This window comes from Chelonia mydas, chromosome 21, assembly GCF_015237465.2.
Source record: "Chelonia mydas isolate rCheMyd1 chromosome 21, rCheMyd1.pri.v2, whole genome shotgun sequence".
Classification (NCBI taxonomy): domain Eukaryota; kingdom Metazoa; phylum Chordata; order Testudines; family Cheloniidae; genus Chelonia; species Chelonia mydas.
In genome coordinates this window covers 16,667,340-16,685,810 of record NC_051261.2, presented here as the reverse complement: position 1 = coordinate 16,685,810, position 18,471 = coordinate 16,667,340, and the positions used below count along the sequence as shown (strand labels likewise).

The window sequence follows — 18,471 nt, the reverse complement described above, 5'->3', positions numbered from 1 at the left end:
GCCCTAAAGGACACAGAGCTGGCTTCCCAGAGAAGCCTCTGTTACCTTTTGAACCGTAAGGTTGGAACTCGTTTGTGTATCTCTGTTACCTGCTGTAACCTCATCAGTAACCCTCGTTACCTTTTCCTAGCTAATGACTCTGTAGATAGTTTGTTAGAGGTTTCGCTGCAAGCCCTGTCTTTGGGGTGAGATCTGAGGTGCAGCTGACCTGAGTGAGTGACTGGTCCTTTGGGACGGGAGTGACCTGAACCTCGCTGTGATCTGTGGCGTGAGGGACCAGCCACCACAAAGGCCGGCTCACCGGGGTGGTGACAGAGCGGAGTGCCCAAGGGGACGGTCTGTGACTCCAGAGGAATTCACACTAGAAAGATAACTGGGTGGTGCGGGCTCAGTGCCGAACTCCCAGCCAGCGTGGGGGTGGGGGCGCCCTGCTCCTACCAGCCTGCCGAGAGCGCTCCCCTCCCTGCCTTGCCCAGCGGCGGACAGCGGAGCCCCAGCAGGGAGGCGGGGCAGCGCCGGGGCTCACCTGTGATGAAGGCTGGCACGCCCCAGCCCACCATGTAGTAGAAGCGCATGGGGCTATGGTTGATGTCCCGCACCTCGGTCAGCATGCGGTAGAGGTGCAGCGCCTCCAGCAGGAGCCAGGCGAAGGTGCACATGTAGAAGAAGTGCAGCAGGATGGCGATCACGGTGCAGGCAAACTGCGGGGAGGGCCGGGCGTTAGGGGGCAGGGGGAGCCGGCACAGCCGGGGAAAGGCCCCAGGACACCCGGGTTACCGTGCGCCCCACAGGCTCTGGGGCGCCCTGCTGCCCCCAGCTAGGAGACTGCACCCTGCAGGGCCTCCATGCCTGGGCTCAGTCAGCCCCGCCGGGGCCCCATTCACAGGGCCCCGGGCCCAGCCCAGCCGCCGCCTGCTCAGCGCCCCACCCCGGGCCAGTCGCGCCGCAGGAGGGTCCCCCGCCAGCCCAGCCCCCCGCAGCGCCCGCCCGCAGGCTCACGGGGATGTCGGCCTGGTTGATGCCCAGCAGGAAGACGAGCTCGGCGAGGAAGAGGGCGGTGGCGGTGTTCTTGCGGATGCTGTGCTGGTTGCCACGCAGGGCCCGCGGGCCGGCCAGCACCAGGAAGGTGAGCAGGAGGCTGCCCAGCGTCACGGCCACGGAGGCGTAGGTGATGGTCTGCAGCGGCAGGATCTCCCCGTTCTGGGGGGCAAAGGGGGCTCGTTGGGCAGCAACCAGCACACAGGCCCTGCCCCCCAACCAGCTCAGGGCTCAGAGATCACCATAGCCCCGCCCTCTCTCACACGGGGCTCCACCCATGGCTCCACCTCCTTGGGAATGGGGCTCCTCCCCCTCTCACCCCTCACACTGTGGGCCCACCCATAGCTGCACTCCCTGGGGGATGGGGCCCCACCCCACCCCATCCCTCCTTTCATACTGTGGCCTTGCCCATGGCTCTGCCCCCCGGCTGTCTGGGCTCCGCCCCCTCTCACCTCTAACACTGTGACCCCGCCCATGGCTCCGCCCCTGGGTTGGGGCCCCGCCCACTGCCCGCTCACCTCTCTCCTGGAGATGTCCATCAGCACGGCAAAGCTGGTCATGTGGCTGCACTGGCAGCTGACGTGGCTCTGGTTCCTGAAGACCAGCTCACAGCCCCTGGCCGACCAGCCGCCCGCCCCACCAGGCCTGGGGAGCAGGAGAGCCGGAGTCGGGGGCGTTCTGGGGGACCCCGGTGGGGTAACAGGCCTGCGAGCCCAGAGCCCCCCCGCAGGTGGGAGGGCTGGGGGTGCTGGGCCCAGCCCGGGGTACTCACAGTATGGAGTGGTTCCAGAAGACGCAGATGGGCTTGGAGCGCTCCTCCGTCTCCAGCAGCCGGAACTGCACGGTGATGGGCTTCTCCAGTGCCCGCGGCCCCCGCTGCTCCTCGTCGTGCACCATGATGCTCACCACCGGCGTGTTGATGATGGGCCGTTTGGGGACCCTGCGGGAACAGCTGGCACAGTGGGACCCAGCGCCACGTGCCCCGCCTCACTCGCCTCGGCCCCAGCAACAGCCCCCCAGCTATCTGCCCACCCACCTTTCCCCCTGCGCCTCTGCAACCCCCCCAGCTACCTGCCCCCGCATGTGCCCCCCGCCACAGCTACCTGTCCCCCTGCGCCTCTGCCACCCCCCCCCAGCTACCTGCATCCCACCTGCACCTCCCCTCCCCGCCACAGCTATCTGCCAGAGGAGATGGGGGAGGGTCCAAGCCCAGTTCCCAGCGGGGCCGTGGAGACCAAGTTCCCCTGGGGACCCCACAGGGCAGGGCCATGGCAGGTTGGCTGAGGGTAAACAGGGGCCTTCACTGCCTCTCTGTGCCCCACCTCGCACCGTCTTCTCCCCAGCACCTCCCAGCTCCTCTCCCCAACGCCCCCCCCCCGGGAACCTCTCCCCAGCGCCGTGGGTACCGCAGGCTCCGCTTGTCCGTGTCGTACTGCTCTGGCAGCAGCCCCGCCAGCGTGCGGTAGATAATGACGCTGGCCACGGCCTGGCCCTCACTCAGCTCCGGATGCCTCTTGTGCCGGGTCACCAGCGCCGGCTCCTCCTCCTCCTCTGCGGAGCTGGGGGGCAGCTTGGCGCTGACCACGAGCGGGTCTGGAGGGAGAATCATGGTAGGTGAGAGCAGGGCCGGACCTTGCTCCCACGAGGGCAGCACGGACCTAGGCAAGGACCAGTCACGCCGCACTCCCTGCAATACAGGCCGGCGCCCACAGACAGCGCCAGGTTGTGCCACGTTCCCCCAGGGCTGCAGCGGGTCTAGGATTACAGCCCAGCCCTGGGCTCCCCCACAGCTCTGCCGGTGCCCCTCACTCCCGACCCGCAGCCCCCTCAATCCCAGCCCTGGGCTCCCCCCAAGCCCTGCCGGTGCCCCTCACTCCCGACCCGCAGCCCCCTCAATCCCAACGCTGGGCTCCCCACCAGCCGTGCCGGTGCCCCTCACTCCCGACCCGCAGCCCCCTCAATCCCAACGCTGGGCTCCCCCCAGCCCTGCCGGTGCCCCTCGCTTCCGACCCGCAGCCCCCTCAATCCCAGCCCTGGGCTCCCCCACAGCCCTGCCGGTGCCCCTCACTCCCGACCCGCAGCCCCCTCAATCCCAGCCCTGGGCTCCCACACAGCCCTGCCGGTGCCCCTCACTCCCGACCCGCAGCCCCCTCAATCCCAGCCCTGGGCTCCCCCCAGCCCTGCCGGTGCCCCTCGCTTCCGACCCGCAGCCCCCTCAATCCCAGCTGTCACTGACTCACCTTTGCCCTCAGGCGCCCGGAAGACGGTTTCGGGGAGGATCACGGTGGTTTCCAGGTCCGCGGGCTTCTCGCCCCGCAGCGCCTCGTAGTGGGGCAGCTTGGCGCCAGCGAAGTTCTCCTTGTCCAGCCGCACTACAGAGATGACTGGCGGAGAGACCCCCTCATGAGGGCCTGGGCCTCCCCCGACGAGCTCACCCCACCCTCCTGCCCGCGCTGGCGCCAGGCCAACGTAGGGCCACGATTCTGGGAGCCCTGGAGACTCCCAGGCCCAGCCACGGGGGCGCCGAGTACCCACCCTCCCCGGCCAGGGACTGGTCAGGAGCGGGCCATGGGGTGGATAAGGCTGGGCAGCCGAATGTGGCCTGGCGCCAGGCTGGGCTCCCTCACGTGCTCGGGCTCCCCTTCCAGCTCCTGGGCACAGCAGCCTGCGCCCCGTGATGCAGCAGCCAAGCCCCCACGTGACAGCCACGTCCCCCACACGACAGCCACGCCCTCACGCGACAGCCTCACCCCCACACGACGGCCACGCCCCCCACACGGCGGCCACGCCCCCCACACGACAGCCACGCCCCCCACACAACAGCAACGCCCTCCACACGACAGCCACGCCCCCACACGACGGCCACGCCCCCCACACGACAGCCACGCTCCCCACACGACAGCCACTCCCCCAGGCGACAGCCACACCCCCCACTTGACAGCCACACCCCCATGCAACAGCCACGCCCCCCACACAACAGCCACGCCCCCCAGGCGACAGCCACGCCCCCAGGCGACAGCCACACCCCCACGCGACAGCCACGCCCCCACATGACAGCCACACCCCCCACTCGACAGCCACGCCCCCACGCGACAGCCACGCCTCCAGTGCACCGCCCTCACCGATGTTGGGCGTGACGAGGGTGAAGGGGCTCAGGTAGGTCTGGCGCAGGTTCTGGGCCAGGGTGCTGGCATAATCCTCGTAGCACTTCAGCAGCCAGGCCGTGCCGCCCTCCGTCTGCTGGATCAGCTCCCAGTGGCGCTTGTTGCTGGGGCCCAGCAGGGCACTGCCCACCTGCAGCAGGTTCTGCAGGGGGGGCACCATGAGCATGGGGCCCTGCTGGGCTGACACACTGGGCACCCCCGGGTGGGGGTCCAGACCACGGGCCTGGCTCGGCACTGTGGCAGGCTCATCGCCATGGTGACCAAGCCCCTGGTCCCACCCCTCTGGGGCTGAGCCAAAGTCACAGTTCGGGTCTCAATGGGGCCACCTGAGGATCCAGCCCCATGGAGTCAGAGTGTCTGGGGCCCTGCCTGACCTGTGGGACCCACCTGCCCCTGTGGGACCCTCCCTGGCCCATCTCCCCAGCTGGGTGTTTTGCTCGTGGGTGTGAGGGGGAATCACCTGCCCCGGGCCACAAGAGCCCCTGGAGTCCCCTGGGCAGCCTGCATCAAGCGACACTGGGACCCCACATCCTTTCCGTCAGCCCCCTGTGCCTGTGCCCAGGGGCAGCCTGGACAGGCATGGCGTGCCCAGATTCTTTCCCAGGTCCCCAGGCTGGCTGCTTTGCATGGGGTCAGTCTCCAGCTCCATGGGGCCACTTTCCCATGGGGTATGTGCGTGGCCCCAGCAGGGGACCGTCCTCTGATCACAACAAGCCCCTCGTGCCCAGGAGCAGGGGCACCAAGGTCCTTCCCTCCCTGGCAAATGCTACCTGAAGCCCCCACCCCTGTGCCCGCCTGGCAGGGCTTCCCCGCGCCACCCCAGCCACTCTCCCGACCCGCTGGCACCTCGGTGAAGTGGACGTCCTGTGTGGCAGCCAGGCCGAAGCCTTGCTGGTGGCTCTCGTGCTGCAGGAGGCGGGCACAGAGCTGGTACGCCACCCGCACGTCGCTGCCGAAGTAGCTGGTTGTGTGCTGGGTGGCATTGTGCAGCTGCAGGGCCACCCGCTGCGCCAGCCCCAGGTCCAGGAGTGACTCGTTCCGCAGCAGCCGCTCCGCCTGCGCCAGGCAAGGCAGTCGTCAGTGCTGGGCACCGGGGAGGGGCACTGAACGTAGCCTTGGGGCTCAGCACCGGGGCAGCAGGGGGCCTCAGACTGAATACGGCCTGGGGGCTCAGGGCCGGGCGCTGGGGAGGCAGGGGAGTCCCAAGGGAGCCTAGCTGTAGAATCATAGAATATCAGGGTTGGAAGGGACCTCGGGAGGTTCTAGTCCAACCCCCTGCTCAAAGCAGGACCAATCCCCAACTAAATCATCCCAGCCAGGGCTTTGTCAAGCCTGACCTTAAAAATATCTAAGGAAGGAGATTCTACCACCTCCCTAGGTAACGCATTCCAGTGTTTCACCACCCCCTAGTGAAAAAGTTTTTCCTAATATCCAACCTAAACCTCCCCCACTGCAACTTGAGACCAGTACTCCTTGTTCTGTCATCTGCCACCACTGAGAACAGTCTAGATCCATCTTCTTTGGAACCCCCTTTCAGGTAGTTGAAAGCAGCTATCAAATCCCCCCTCATTCTTCTCTTCCACAGACTAAACAATCCCAGTTCCCTCAGCCTCTCCTCATAACTCATGTGTTCCAGACCCCTCATCATTTTTGTTGCCCTTCGCTGGACTCTTTCCAATTTTTCCACATCCTTCTTGTAGTGTGGGGCCCAAAACTGGACACAGTACTCCAGATGAGGCCTCACCAATGTCGAATAGAGGGGAACGATCACGTCCCTCGATCTGCTGGCAATGTCCCTATTTATACATCCCAAAATGCCATTGGCCTTCTTGGCAACAAGGGCACACTGTTGACTCATATCCAGCTTCTCGTCCACTGTCACCCCTAGGTCCTTTTCTGCAGAACTGCTGCCGAGCCATTCGGTCCCTAGTCTGTAGCGGTGCATTGGATTCTTCCATCCTAAGTGCAGGACTCTGCACTTGTCCTTGTTGAACCTCATCAGATTTCTTTTGGCCCAATCCTCTAATTTGTCTAGGGCCCTCTGTATCCTATCCCTACCCTCCAGCATATCTACCTCTCCTCCCAGTTTAGCTGTCATGATGTCCTCCTCAAGGATGGGACTGGTCAGCTTGTGGGAAAACCCCCTCTGATTCGCTGCCTTCCCCACTGCCCCATCTCCTGGGAAAGGGCAGCCAATCAGAGCTGCTGCAGGAAGCTGGCAGAGCTCCCCCCCGATACCGTTCCCATGGGGGGGCACTAAACAGCCCAGCGGGTCAGCCCCCTCCATAGTGAGTGACAGGGCAGCTCATCGGCCCCCCCACCCACTTGGCCTGGGCAGAGGCAGAGGGGTGTGAAGACCCCTGAAGATGCCACTGGCCTGGTGGGGGAGAGGAGCCCCCAGCACCCCCATCCTGGGAGAGGAGGTAAAGCCTGAGGGGGGCTGGGGACAGAACTGGGGGGCCAGGATGAAGTGTGGGGCAGGGCAAGGGGAGTCTGGCAGCACCGACGGCCCCTGCACTGGGGCTGGCCGAGAGCACAACACGACCTCGTCCAAAGCGCCTGGCACTGGGGAGCCAAGTCCGGCATCAATGACACCTGGGGCTGCCTGTACAGGGAGCACCCCAGGACTCGCCTCGCCAGGTGGAGCAGTGCATGCTGGGGCCCCCAGGAGTCACAGCCAGGGCGCTGGGAGCTGCCACGGGGGCCCTGGCAGGGCTGGGGCTGGGCTCCCCGGCTCTGTGGGCGCTGGGCAGATGCCACTCACCAGGCTCTGGAGCTGGGCGAAGGGCAGCGAGGTGCAGTTGAAGAGGTTGGGAGCCAGCCAGCCCTTGTGCTCATCACAGTGCCGCACCGCAGTGCCTGCGGGAAGAGAGCAGGGGTCACCGTGGGGGGCCCCGGCCCTGCCCACCAGCCCCTGCTGCCAGCACGGGCCGGAGACTCAGCGCCGTCCTGCACCCCTAGCGTTTGGGCAGGCAGGCACAGGGCATCACGCTGCAGCCATGGCATGAGGGCGCATCGAGCACCGTCTCCCGTCGCAGCGGCACATAGTTACCCAAGGATCCGCGGGGGCAGGGTGATGCGGCGGGCAGCCCAAAGCGGGTGCGGGGCCACCAGATGTTGGCTTCGATGGCACGGGGGCAGCTGTCATAATTCACTGCACGGCAAAGAGGCAAATCAGAGCGAGAGCCCCGGGGCGCCCAGCAAGTGCCCCCAGCTGGGCAGGTCCAGGGGCCCAGTTTACCGCAGTGTGATCAGGAGAACCCTGGCTGGGGGGCACAGGGGCCACGGGACAGCCCTGGGTTGGGGGGTTGCGATCACAGACCCCGCCTGGACAAGGGCCTGCCGGGCGGTGGGCAGGCAGCGGGGTCCATGGGGAGTCTGGATAACAATGGATGGGGGGATGGGACATCACCTGGGGCCTTGGCCCACATCCTGGCTGGGAGACCTTGGCAGCCAGCGGCCCAGGCACCCCTTCGCCAGCGTGGGGGGGGGCAGGGTGCCCACAGCTCAGGGGTTATGGTCCATTCAGCCCCCAGCTGACTCTGGCCCCCCAGAGTCTCCTTTATTTCCCTCCTGGGGTGGCCGTTCCCCCCACACTGCCCCCAGTCGAAATCCTGTGTCCTGGGCATGCCCCCCACTGGCATCCTGAGTGGTGCTGGACCCTGCCGCGCCCTGGGGGGCCACACCCCGCCTCATGCTGGCAGTTGTGTCCTGCCCCTCCCTCAGGGTTGTGCCAGACATGCCATGGGGTCTGTGCCCCACCTCGCCCTGGGGACCATGTCCCGCCATGCCCTGGAGGCTGGGCCCTGCCATGCCATGGGGGCCGCACCCGCTGTGCCCTGGGGGCCGGGCCCTGGGGGCCAATCCCTGCCATGCCCTGGGGACCACGCCCGCCGTGCCACAGGGGCTGGTCTGACCTTCGCAGCCGTTGGCGGTGACCTCGGCAAAGGGGTTGTCACAGCGGTCGCAGCGTCGCCCGATGACGCCTGGCTTGCACTGGCACTGCCCTGTCTCGGGGTCACAGAGCCGCGCCAGGGAGCCCGTGGGGTAGCAGTCGCACAGCAGGCAGGAGTCGCTGGCCAGCGGGCAGTAGTGATTCTCCTAGGGGGCAGAACACAGGACTTTAGCCCCAGCGGGCAGCTGGCAACCCTGCACAGCCAACCCCCATCTATTGACCAGGCAGCCCACAGGCCACCACAGGGCCAGATCCACCCATTGCCCCGTGCCCCATGGGGCTCCTCTCGGTGGAGGGGAGAACAGCTCCCACCCATCCAGCTAAGGCTGCTGGCAGGGCGTAGTTAGTGCTCTGGAGTGGGTGACACTGACTCGCTGAGACCCGCCAAACTCTGCTCACGCATGGACCACCATGCAGCCAGCGGGCACTGCACCGACCATGTCCCACTGCCAGCCCCTCGGCTGCCTGCTGCCCGGGGCCAAGGGCAGAGCCGTTCTATGGGGCAGGTACCACCAGAGACCAGCCCCACCTGCCCACCCCCAAGGCTGCAGAGGGCAAAAAGTCTCACACTCCATCTGGGCCCCCAACCTGCCTCATGGGAACCCCTTGCCCCAAGTGCTGCTCAACTCCCGGCCCCTGATGGAGCCCTTCTGGGAGCCCTGGGTCACTGGCACCCCCAAGCAGTGTTATCCCCCGCAGCTGGGCTGAGCACCCCCCAATCCTCCTTCAGTGGTATATCCTCCCAGCTAGCCCGCGCACGCCCCCAGTCTCCCTGCAGTGGTATCTCCCCCCAGCTGACCTGGGCACCCCGCCACTCCCCTGCAGTGGTATCTCCCCACTGCTGACGCGGGCACCCCCCAGTCCCTCTGCAGTGGGGCCTCTCTCACTCACCCTGCAGTGACACTCCCCACTGGTTTTGTTGCAGTCGGGGTCGAAGCCTTTGCTGACGTCACAGTTGCAGGGGCTGCACGTGGGGTGCCCCCACCACCCCCGCGGGCACGGCTGGTCGATCCTGTGCAGAGCAGCCACCGCTTCGTTACCTGCCTCCCCACTCCACAGGCTGCCCCCCCCACGCCCTCGCTGGGCACGGCTGGTCGATCCTGTGCAGAGCAGCCGCCGCTTCGTTACCTGCCTCCCCACTCCACAGGCTGCCCCCCCACGCCCTCGCTGGGCACCTGGCACTCACCCGTGTGCGCTGCACCGTCCCCCCCCCACACTCACTCTGGGTACCACTCCCACACACGCCTGGCACACTCACTGCATAGGCACTGCACACACCTGCACTGCATGCACCCCCAGTGTACACTCAGCGTACACCTGCACTGCACGCACTCCCGGCGTACACCAACCCTCACGCACACCTAGCATACACCTTCACTGCATGCACACACAGCGTACACCCAGGGTATGCTTGCACTGCACACCCCCCCAACGTACACCAGCGTACACCTGCATTGAACCACCCCCAACCTACACCAGCATATACCTTGTGACGCAGCAGGGAGGGGGGAGTGTTCACCTGGGAATGTGCCCTGGGGATGGGAGACCTGAGAGCCTGTCACCTGAGCCGGGAGGGGGAGGGGGAGGTGACCCCTCTGCCCGGGAATGTGAACGGAGGCTGCAGGAGGGAACCTGCTGGGGGGATTAGTCAGTTTGGGGCTGGGTGGAGGAATGCAGGGAACCCCAGGGCTGGGGTCTAAGCTTCCTGCTCCCCCAGAAGGACTTGACTGAGGGGTCCTGGGTGTACCCACAACCTCTGTTTTGGACTGTGTTCCTGTTGTCCAATAAACCTGCCGTTTTACTGGCTGGCTGAGAGTCTCAGTGAATCCCAGGAAGAGGGGTGCAGGGCCTGGACTCCCCCACACGCCGTGACACACCTACACTGCATGCACACCCAGCATACCCCTGCACTCTAAGCACCCCCAATGTACACCCTTCATACACCTGCACTGCACACAACCCTAATGTACACCCAGCGTACACCTGAACTGCACGCACACTCATTGCCTACATCTGCACTGCACGCACACCCAGCACACACCTGCACTGCACGCACACTCACTGTGCACATGCACACACATACACAATCACTGCATAACCTGCACAGCGCACACGAACACTGTACATCTGCACTGCACACACACACTGTACACACACTCATTGTGAACACCTGCACGGCACACACGCTGACTGCATACACCTGCACTGCACACACACACACAATCACTGAGTACACCCACATGCCATGCACACACACATGCTACATACATTTCTACTAGGTGTGCACACAGCATATAGGTGCAGTGCGTGTGCCTGTACAGCATGCACACACCCACACTGAGTGTACACGAACACCGCACACACACACCCTGAGTGTACACGAACACTACACACAGCCACACACACACATTTACTGAATATACCTGCATAGGGCATGCACACTCACTCCATAGCTCTGCATTGCACGCACACACACACTCACACTCCCTGCACACACCTGCACTGCGCACCCCCACACACACACTGTGTGCGCACACCAGTCCTGTGCCCACACAGCGCGTCCACGTGCACGGCAGACGCACGCCCCGCGTCCCGGCATCTCACTTGTTTTCGCAGTAGGGGCCGAAGTAGCTGGGGGGACACTCGCAGATGTAGCCGTGCGGGGCGCTGGGCTTGCGAGTGCACGTGGCCTGGTGCTCACAGGGGTTGAGGGCACACACGTGGGCACAGCTGTCTCCATAATAACCTGGGGCAGGAAGGAGGAGATGCCTGGAGGTTCAGTGTCCCAATGCCCCAGCCCGGGGCTCCCACGGCCGCCTGCCCCTGCTGGCTGAGAAGGAGTGATGCTCTGCGTGCAGCACAGCCGGGCGGCCTTGGCCGGAGCTGTCCTCCAGGGGGCTGGCCAGCCTTGGGGTGCCCCTTGCGTGTGATCAGCCCCAGAGCTGCTGGCCTGAGCGCCCCACGGCTCCCCAGCCTGGCTGAGATGTGCCCCGCTGATCCCAAGGGGCTCCTGGGGGCTGTACTGGGGCGGGGCAAATACCCCTGAAGAGGCACAGGGATCACCAGGCAGCATGTGACCCCCCTGGCGTGGGCACTGCAGGGCAGGGAACACTGCCCCCGGCCCAGGTCTTGCCCCTCACCTGGGTCACAGCTGCAGGAGAAGCTGTCCCAGTCGTCGTTGCAGTAGCTGTTGGCCGGGCAGGGGCTGGAGTCGCAGGGGTCAGGGACGCTGCAGCCGTGCTCCACGCTCACCCGCTCGGCCTGGTTCACGTTCAGGGCCACGGCACTGGCCGACGTCTCGCCGATCCGCACCCCCTGCCAGGGCACGAGGGGCTCCGGTGAGCCTGGCATTGGCCCCGCCCCCCTCTGCCCCCCTCAGAGTGGGCCCGGAGCCCCCCCGAGAATGGGCCTAGAGCCCCCCGCCCCAGAACGGGCCCAGAGCCCCGGAGAATCAGCCCAGAGCCCCCCCGAGAACAGACCTGGAGCACCACTGAGAACGGGCACAGACCCCCTCCCCCCAGAACGAGCCCACAGCCCACCAAGAATCAGCTCAGAGCCCCCCCAAGAATCGGCCTGGAGCCTCCCTGGCAGCCCCCCAGCAGGGGGCAGGGTTCCCCCATCACCCCCTTGTTTGCGTGTTTCATGCTGTACCCCAGACCCAGCAGCAGAGGATGGAAACCAGCCCCCAGCTGTAGCTGCCAGGACTGGCCACTAGAGGAGGCCACAGTCTGACCCTGGGACTTGGGCCGGCGGGTGCCCGCGGACAGCGGTGGGGCTGCCCGAGAGCCAGGGGCTGTAGGTCTGGCCGTGATGCTGCCATTACCTGCCCGCCCAGGTGCCAGTCCCAGCCGGATGGGCCCATCCCCCGGCTGGCACCCAGAGGAGGGTACGAACCGCCCGGCGCCCCCCGGTACCTGCATGCAGCCGCGGAATCCCTGCTGCACCCGGCCCCCCGCGCCCGCCACGCCGCCCACGCTCAGGTTCCCCAGCTTCAGCCCCTGCAGCTCGCTGCCGACGACCTCCAGCACCTGCCAGAGAGACCGGTGAGCGCTGGGCCCTGCGGAGCTCGGGGAGCCCAGGGCTGGGAGAGCAGGGCGGGGGCTGTCGGGCGGGAGCGAGGGGCACCGGCAGAGCTGGGGGGTGGGGGGAGCCCAGGGATGGGATTGAGGGGGCTGCAGGTCAGGAGTGAGGGGCACCAGCAGAGCTGGGGGGAGCCCAGGGCTGGGAGAGCAGGGCGGGGGCTGTCGGGCGGGAGTGAGAGGCATCGGCAGAGCTGGGGGGTGGGGGGAGCCCAGGGCTGGGATTGAGGGGGCTGCGGGTCGGGAGTGAGGGGCACCGGCAGGGCTGCAGGGGAACCCAGGGGTGGGATTGAGGGGGCTGCAGGTCGGGAGCGAGGGGCACCGGCAGAGCTGCGGGGGAGCCCAGGGCTGGGATTGAGGGGGCTGCGGGTCGGGGCTGAGGGGCGCTGGTGAAGTGGGGAGCCCAGGGCTGGGATTGAGGGGGCTGCGGGTCGGGGTTGAGGGGCGCCGGTGGAATGGGGAGCCCAGGGCTGGGATTGAGGGGGCTGCGGGTCGGAAGTGAGGGGCACCGGCAGAGCTGCGGGGGAGCCCAGGGCTGGGATTGAGGGGGCTGCGGGTAGGGGCTGAGGGGTGCTGGTGAAGTGGGGAGCCCAGGGCTGGGATTGAGGGGGCTGCGGGTTGGGAGTGAGGGGCACCGGCAGAGCTGCGGGGGAGCCCAGGGCTGGGATTGAGGGGGCTGCGGGTCGGGGCTGAGGGGCGCCGGTGGAGTGGGGAGCCCAGGGGTGGGATTGAGGGGGCTGCGGGTCGGGAGCGAGGGGCACCGGCAGAGCTGCGGGGGAGCCCAGGGGTGGGATTGAAGGGGCTGCGGGTAGGGGCTGAGGGGCGTCGGTGGAGCGGGGAGCCCAGGGTGTCTTTGTTGCTCTCACCCTGGCTCTGTTGTTGGCCCCAAAATTCAGTTCAAATGTGAAGAAACAGGCACAAGGTTTAAAGGAACGACAGTGACTAACGCCCGCTCCCCCACGCCTTGCCCAGCCCCCCATCCTGCCCCCTACAGCCTCCCCCAGGGCCCATCACACCCCACATGCCTTGCCTCCACGCCTCTTCCCCCCTGCACCTCCCCCCCTCCTCCCCCCTCACACCTTGCCTAGCCCCCCATCCTGGCCCCCACCCTTCACCCAGCCCCCCTTCCACCCCTCCCCCCTTATCCTGCCCAGACCCCCTTTGTCCCAGCCCCCGGTTTGTCTCGGCCCCACCCGCTGCTCTGCATCCTCCATGCCCAGCTCTGTGCCCGCCAGCCCCCGCACCTGGTGCAGGCCGTAGTCGAGGGACAGGACAGCCAGGCCCTCGGCCTCCGCGCTCTCCCGCCCGGGCCGCAGCTCCAGCTGCAAGTGATGCCAGCCGCCATCATTCACCTTCACCTGGCGCAGCCGGAGCGCCCAGCCACGGCCGCCAGGCTGGGAGACACTCATCAGCACGTGCCCCTCGCTCAGCTGGAAGAAACGGGGGCCATCAGAGGGGGCGGGGGCAGTGAGGGGAGTAGGGGGCCGGGGGGCAGTGGGGCAGGAACGGGGGAGGGTGCGGGGGGAAGCAGTGGGCAGTGGGGGGAGCAGGGAGTAGAGGGGCAGTGGGAGAGTGGAGTGGGAGGGGGGTATGTGGGGGGCAGGGGGCAGTGGGGGGAGCAGGGAGTAGAGAGGCAGTGGGGGGGCGGGTTGGGAGCAGGGGGGGAACGGGGTCCAGGGGGCAGTGAGGGGAGCAGTGGTCTGGGGTCCCGGCTGCTGGGACATGCCCAGTGGGTGGCTCTCGAGGGCCCATGGGTGGATGCTCAGACTCTGGGCAGGGGCCCCTGGGGACGGGAAGTGTCTCCCAGATCCGGGTGCTCCCGCCCGCACTGGTGCAAGGGGCCCTGGGATGGGCAGTGTTCGCTGGAGGCCAGTGGGGCATGTGGGACGTTCCCAGCCCCTGCCTCTCGCAGCCCATGTGGGGCCGATGCCAGGGGGCCCGAGCGCTCTGGCACCAGCCCAGCAGAGGGGGAGTGCATCACTTCCCGGGGCACCGTGCCAGGAATGGGTCCCACCCTCACCTGGGCAGTAGGGGGGTCAAAGTCCTGCATCCCCCAGGTTCTGGCACCCGCAGGGAGTCCCTATGGGCTGACGGCCCCTCCCGCCGTGGCACCCACCAGCCAAGCGATGGCCCCTCCCCCCGTGGCACCCGCCTGCCGGGCGACGACCCCTCCTCCCGTGGCACCCACCTGCCGGGCGACGGCCCCTCCCCCCGTGGCACCCGCCTGCCGGGCGACGGCCCCTCCCCCGTGGCAGCCGCCTGCCGGTGCCCCACCTGCAGGGTGATGGTGGAGAGCTGCCCAGCCAGGGCCCGCAGGAGGACGCCGTGGGCCTGGCGGGTGCGGAACATGAGCCCCATATGCCAGGGCAGCGAGATGCTCAGGGCTGGGTCACTCCAGGCCACCAGGCTGCTGCCCAGGAACCGCTGGGGATTCGTCATCTCTGCAGGAGACACCGGCTCAGCCCATGGGGCCTGCTGCCCCCCTACAACAGGGGCCCGCAGCCCCACCCCCCAAAGAGCCATGCAGGGGCCTGGAGGGGGTCTGGAGGGGCCTTGCATCCTGGGACCAGCACTCGGGCAGTGGTTTGTGGCTCCAGCTTTGTCCTGGAGCCCCCCACCTGCCCCCTCTGAGCCACCCGCCTGCCCCCCCGAACCTCCTGCCTGTCCCCCGCTGGAACCCCCTCCCCGCCTGTCCCCTCCCCCGCGAGCCCTCCGCCTGCCCCCGCCCTGAATCCCCAGCCTGTCCCCCCGGAGCCTCCCGCCTGGCCCCGAGCCCCCTACCTTGCCTGCAGTTCTTGCCCCCGAAGCCCAGGGGGCACTCGCAGCTGAACGTGTCCCACTGGTTGACGCAGGTGCCCCCATTGTGGCAGGTGTTGCTGTCACAGACGTTCTTCTTGGCAGAGCAGCCTGGGGGGGTGAGAGCTAGGCTGAGCCCCGGCTGATGGGAGGCGTTCCCCAGAGACGGGGGGGCAGGTGACGCTTTGGGGCTCAGGGAGGGGCACAGACCCAATGGCAGCCCCTTCCCAGGGTCTGAACCCCATGACTGAGGGCAGAGGTACGCCCAGAACCCATCCCGCTTGGCTTGGCACACACACCTCTGTTGCACCCCCATCCTGCGGTACAGGACACTTTGCCCCCCAGCTCCTATCCCAGAGACTCCCCTAACTCAGGGACCACACAGCACCCACCCAGCACGGTGCCCCCTGGCTCCTATCCCAGAGCCCCCCCTAACTCAGGGACCACCCAGCACCCACGCGGCACGGTGCCCCCTGGCTCCTATCCCAGAGACTCCCCTAACTCAGGGACCACCCAGCACCCACCCAGCACGGTGCCCCCTGGCTCCTATCCCAGAGCCCCCCCTAACTAAGGGACCACCCAGCACCCACCCAGCACGGTGCCCCCCGGCTCCTATCCCACAGCCCCCCCTAACTCAGGGACCACCCAGCACCCACCCAGCACGGTGCCCCCCGGCTCCTATCCCAGAGCCACCCCTAACTCAGGGACCACCCAGCGCCCACCCAGCACGGTGCCCCCTGGCTCCTATCCCAGAGCCCCCCCTAACTCAGGGACCACCCAGCACCCACCCAGCACGGTGCCCCCTGGCTCCTATCCCAGAGCCCCCCCTAACTCAGGGACCACCCAGCACCCACGTGGCACGGTGCCCCCTGGCTCCTATCCCAGAGACCCCCCTAACTCAGGGACCACCCAGCACGGTGCCCCCCGGTTCCTATCCCAGAGACCCCCCTAAATCAGGGACTACCCAGCACCCACGTGGCACGGTGCCCCCTGGCTCCTATCCCAGAGCCCCCCCTAACTAAGGGACCACCCAGCACCCACGCGGCACGGTGCCCCCTGGCTCCTATCCCAGAGCCCCCCCTAACTCAGGGACCACCCAGCACCCACCCAGCACGGTGCCCCCCGGCTCCTATCCCAGAGGCCCCCCCCCGGAGCTGCCCAGCACCTACCCGGCACGGTGCCCCCCGGCTCCTATCCCAGAGACCCCCCCCGGAGCTGCCCAGCACCCACCCGGCACGGTGCCATTGTTGGCGATGAAGTCGGCCATGTCCAGCTGGCGATTATCGATCAGCAGGTTCCGGATGCAGCCCACGAACTGCCGGTTGCGCACCGGGAAGCTCTCTGGCAGGTCGGGGACCCCCCCCAGGAGCAGGGGGCCCGTCAGATCCAGGGACCTGGGCAATGGAAGCAGAGTCATACGGGGACATGACCATGAGGTGGGGGATTCCTCCCCATTCACTATCCTGAGCCAGGCGCCGGAAAACCCTCCCCTGCCTGGTGCTGGGCTAGCAGGGGGCTGCGGGTCGGGAGTGAGGGGCACTGACAGAGCCCGGGGGGCAGGGCTAGCAGGGGCTGCGGGTCGGGAGTGAAGGGCACTGACAGAGGGCGGGGGCAGGGCTAGCAGGGGGCTGCGAGTTGGGAGTGAAGGGCACTGACAGAGGGGGGGGGCAGGGCTAGCAGGGGGCTGCGAGTTGGGAGTGAGGGGCACTGACGGGGGGGGCAGGGCTAGCAGAGGCTGCGGGTCGGGAGTGAGGGGCACTGACAGAGCCGGGGGGGCAGGGCTAGCAGGGGCTGCAGGTCGGGAGTGAGGGGCACTGACAGAGCGGGGGGGCAGGGCTAGCAGGGGCTGCGGGTCAGGAGTGAGGGGCACTGACAGAGCCGGGGGGGCAGGGCTAGCAGGGGGCTGCGAGTCGGGAGTGAGGGGCACTGACGGGGGGGGCAGGGCTAGCAGAGGCTGCGGGTCGGGAGTGAGGGGCACTGACAGAGCGGGGGGGCAGGGCTAGCAGGGGGCTGCGGGTCGGGAGTGAGGGGCACTGACAGAGCGGGGGGGCAGGGCTAGCAGGGGGCTGCGGGTCGGGAGTGAGGGGCACTGACAGAGCGGGGGGGCAGGGCTAGCAGGGGCTGCGGGTCAGGAGTGAGGGGCACTGACAGAGCGGGGGGCAGGGCTAGCAGAGGCTGCAGGTCGGGAGTGAGGGGCACTGACGGGGGGGGGGGCAGGGCTAGCCGGGGCTGCGGGTCGGGAGTGAAGGGCACTGACAGAGCCGGGGGGGCAGGGCTAGCAGGGGCTGCGGGTCGGGAGTGAGGGGCACTGATGGGGGGGGCAGGGCTAGCAGGGGCTGCGGGTCGGGAGTGAGGGGCACTGACAGAGCGGGGGGGCAGGGCTAGCAGGGGCTGCGGGTCAGGAGTGAGGGGCACTGACAGAGCGGGGGGGGCAGGGCTAGCAGGGGGCTGCGGGTCGGGAGTGAGGGGCACTGGCGGGGGGGGGCAGGGCTAGCAGGGGCTGCGGGTCAGGAGTGAGGGGCACTGACAGAGCGGGGGGGCAGGGCTAGCAGGGGCTGCGGGTCGGGAGTGAGGGGCACTGACAGAGCGGGGGGGCAGGGCTAGCAGGGGGCTGCGGGTCGGGAGTGAGGGGCAGCAGAAGGTCTGTGCAGAAGCCGCTTGGCTTTCGCTTCTCGGGGCCCCAGCGAGTCTCTTACTTCTTGGTGCCCGACTGCGTCCCCTGCGCGGAGCAGGAATAGTTCCCCAGCACCTGGCCAAACTTCAGGGCCACAGCCGCGTCGCAGTCGTCCACCGTCACCACGGCCACCTTCTGCTCCGAGGGGCCCTGGGGCACCCCCGACTTCCCAATGACGGGCTGTGAAGAGAGCCAAACCCCAGGGTGCAGCAGGTGGCTGGGGCAGGGCGTGCGGCACAATCCGCACCTCCCCGGCCCAAGGGATTCGGGCACCAGTCAGACCTTCGCTGCCATCCCATCGTGAGAGCAGCCCAGCAGCCTCCTCCCCGAGTGGGGCCGCACCCCAGCGCAGAGGAGTCCCCAGCACTCCTGGGACCCAGATCTCGGCCTGCCCCTGCCCGCGGGAAGACGCTGGAGAGTGACAAGACGGGAACCGGCTGGCAGCCTGCGGGCGTGTGGGGTCGGGGAGAGCACCACCCGGCCAGCTCACGGCCCGACCTCCTCCTGGCCAGCTCCCTGCCCAGCCAGGCCCATGGGAAGCTGGCCCTGCCATGGCCCTGTGGGAGTCAGGCTCCAGGACTCCCATCCCTCAGGCAGTGCAGTGAGCGCCTGTGACCAAGTGGGAATTTTGATGCCTATGTGTGCCTCAGTTTCCCCAGTATTCTGCATGGTACTGGGGGCGTGTCTGCTCTCAGGACAGGCTTAGAGACACAGGTGAATGGTGCCAGCTATCTGCACTGGGTGGGCTGTGGCGACCCCATCTCA

General features: G+C 67.5%; 1 protein-coding gene across 4 annotated transcripts in view; it reads right to left on the bottom strand.

Annotated features, from left to right (window-relative positions):
* The window catches only part of CELSR2 (cadherin EGF LAG seven-pass G-type receptor 2), a 71,352-nt gene that overhangs the window by 8,456 nt on the left and 44,425 nt on the right, over positions 1-18,471 (bottom strand). For 3 of the 4 annotated variants that reach the window (XM_037884986.2, XM_037884989.2, XM_037884988.2), the window contains exons 6-25: positions 17,729-17,886; positions 16,263-16,426; positions 15,018-15,143; positions 14,511-14,677; positions 13,481-13,666; positions 12,072-12,185; positions 11,298-11,472; positions 10,762-10,903; positions 9,049-9,169; positions 8,120-8,303; positions 7,255-7,356; positions 6,967-7,061; positions 5,049-5,258; positions 4,161-4,344; positions 3,279-3,422; positions 2,445-2,631; positions 1,811-1,978; positions 1,557-1,683; positions 1,000-1,200; positions 527-701 (exon numbers count right to left, since the gene is read on the bottom strand). In XM_037884986.2, coding sequence (XP_037740914.1) covers positions 527-701; positions 1,000-1,200; positions 1,557-1,683; positions 1,811-1,978; positions 2,445-2,631; positions 3,279-3,422; positions 4,161-4,344; positions 5,049-5,258; positions 6,967-7,061; positions 7,255-7,356; positions 8,120-8,303; positions 9,049-9,169; positions 10,762-10,903; positions 11,298-11,472; positions 12,072-12,185; positions 13,481-13,666; positions 14,511-14,677; positions 15,018-15,143; positions 16,263-16,426; positions 17,729-17,886 — 3,130 coding nt within the window. The remainder of the gene's footprint in view (positions 1-526; positions 702-999; positions 1,201-1,556; positions 1,684-1,810; positions 1,979-2,444; positions 2,632-3,278; positions 3,423-4,160; positions 4,345-5,048; positions 5,259-6,966; positions 7,062-7,254; positions 7,357-8,119; positions 8,304-9,048; positions 9,170-10,761; positions 10,904-11,297; positions 11,473-12,071; positions 12,186-13,480; positions 13,667-14,510; positions 14,678-15,017; positions 15,144-16,262; positions 16,427-17,728; positions 17,887-18,471) is intronic. The other variant, XM_037884991.2, reaches the window with a different exon arrangement.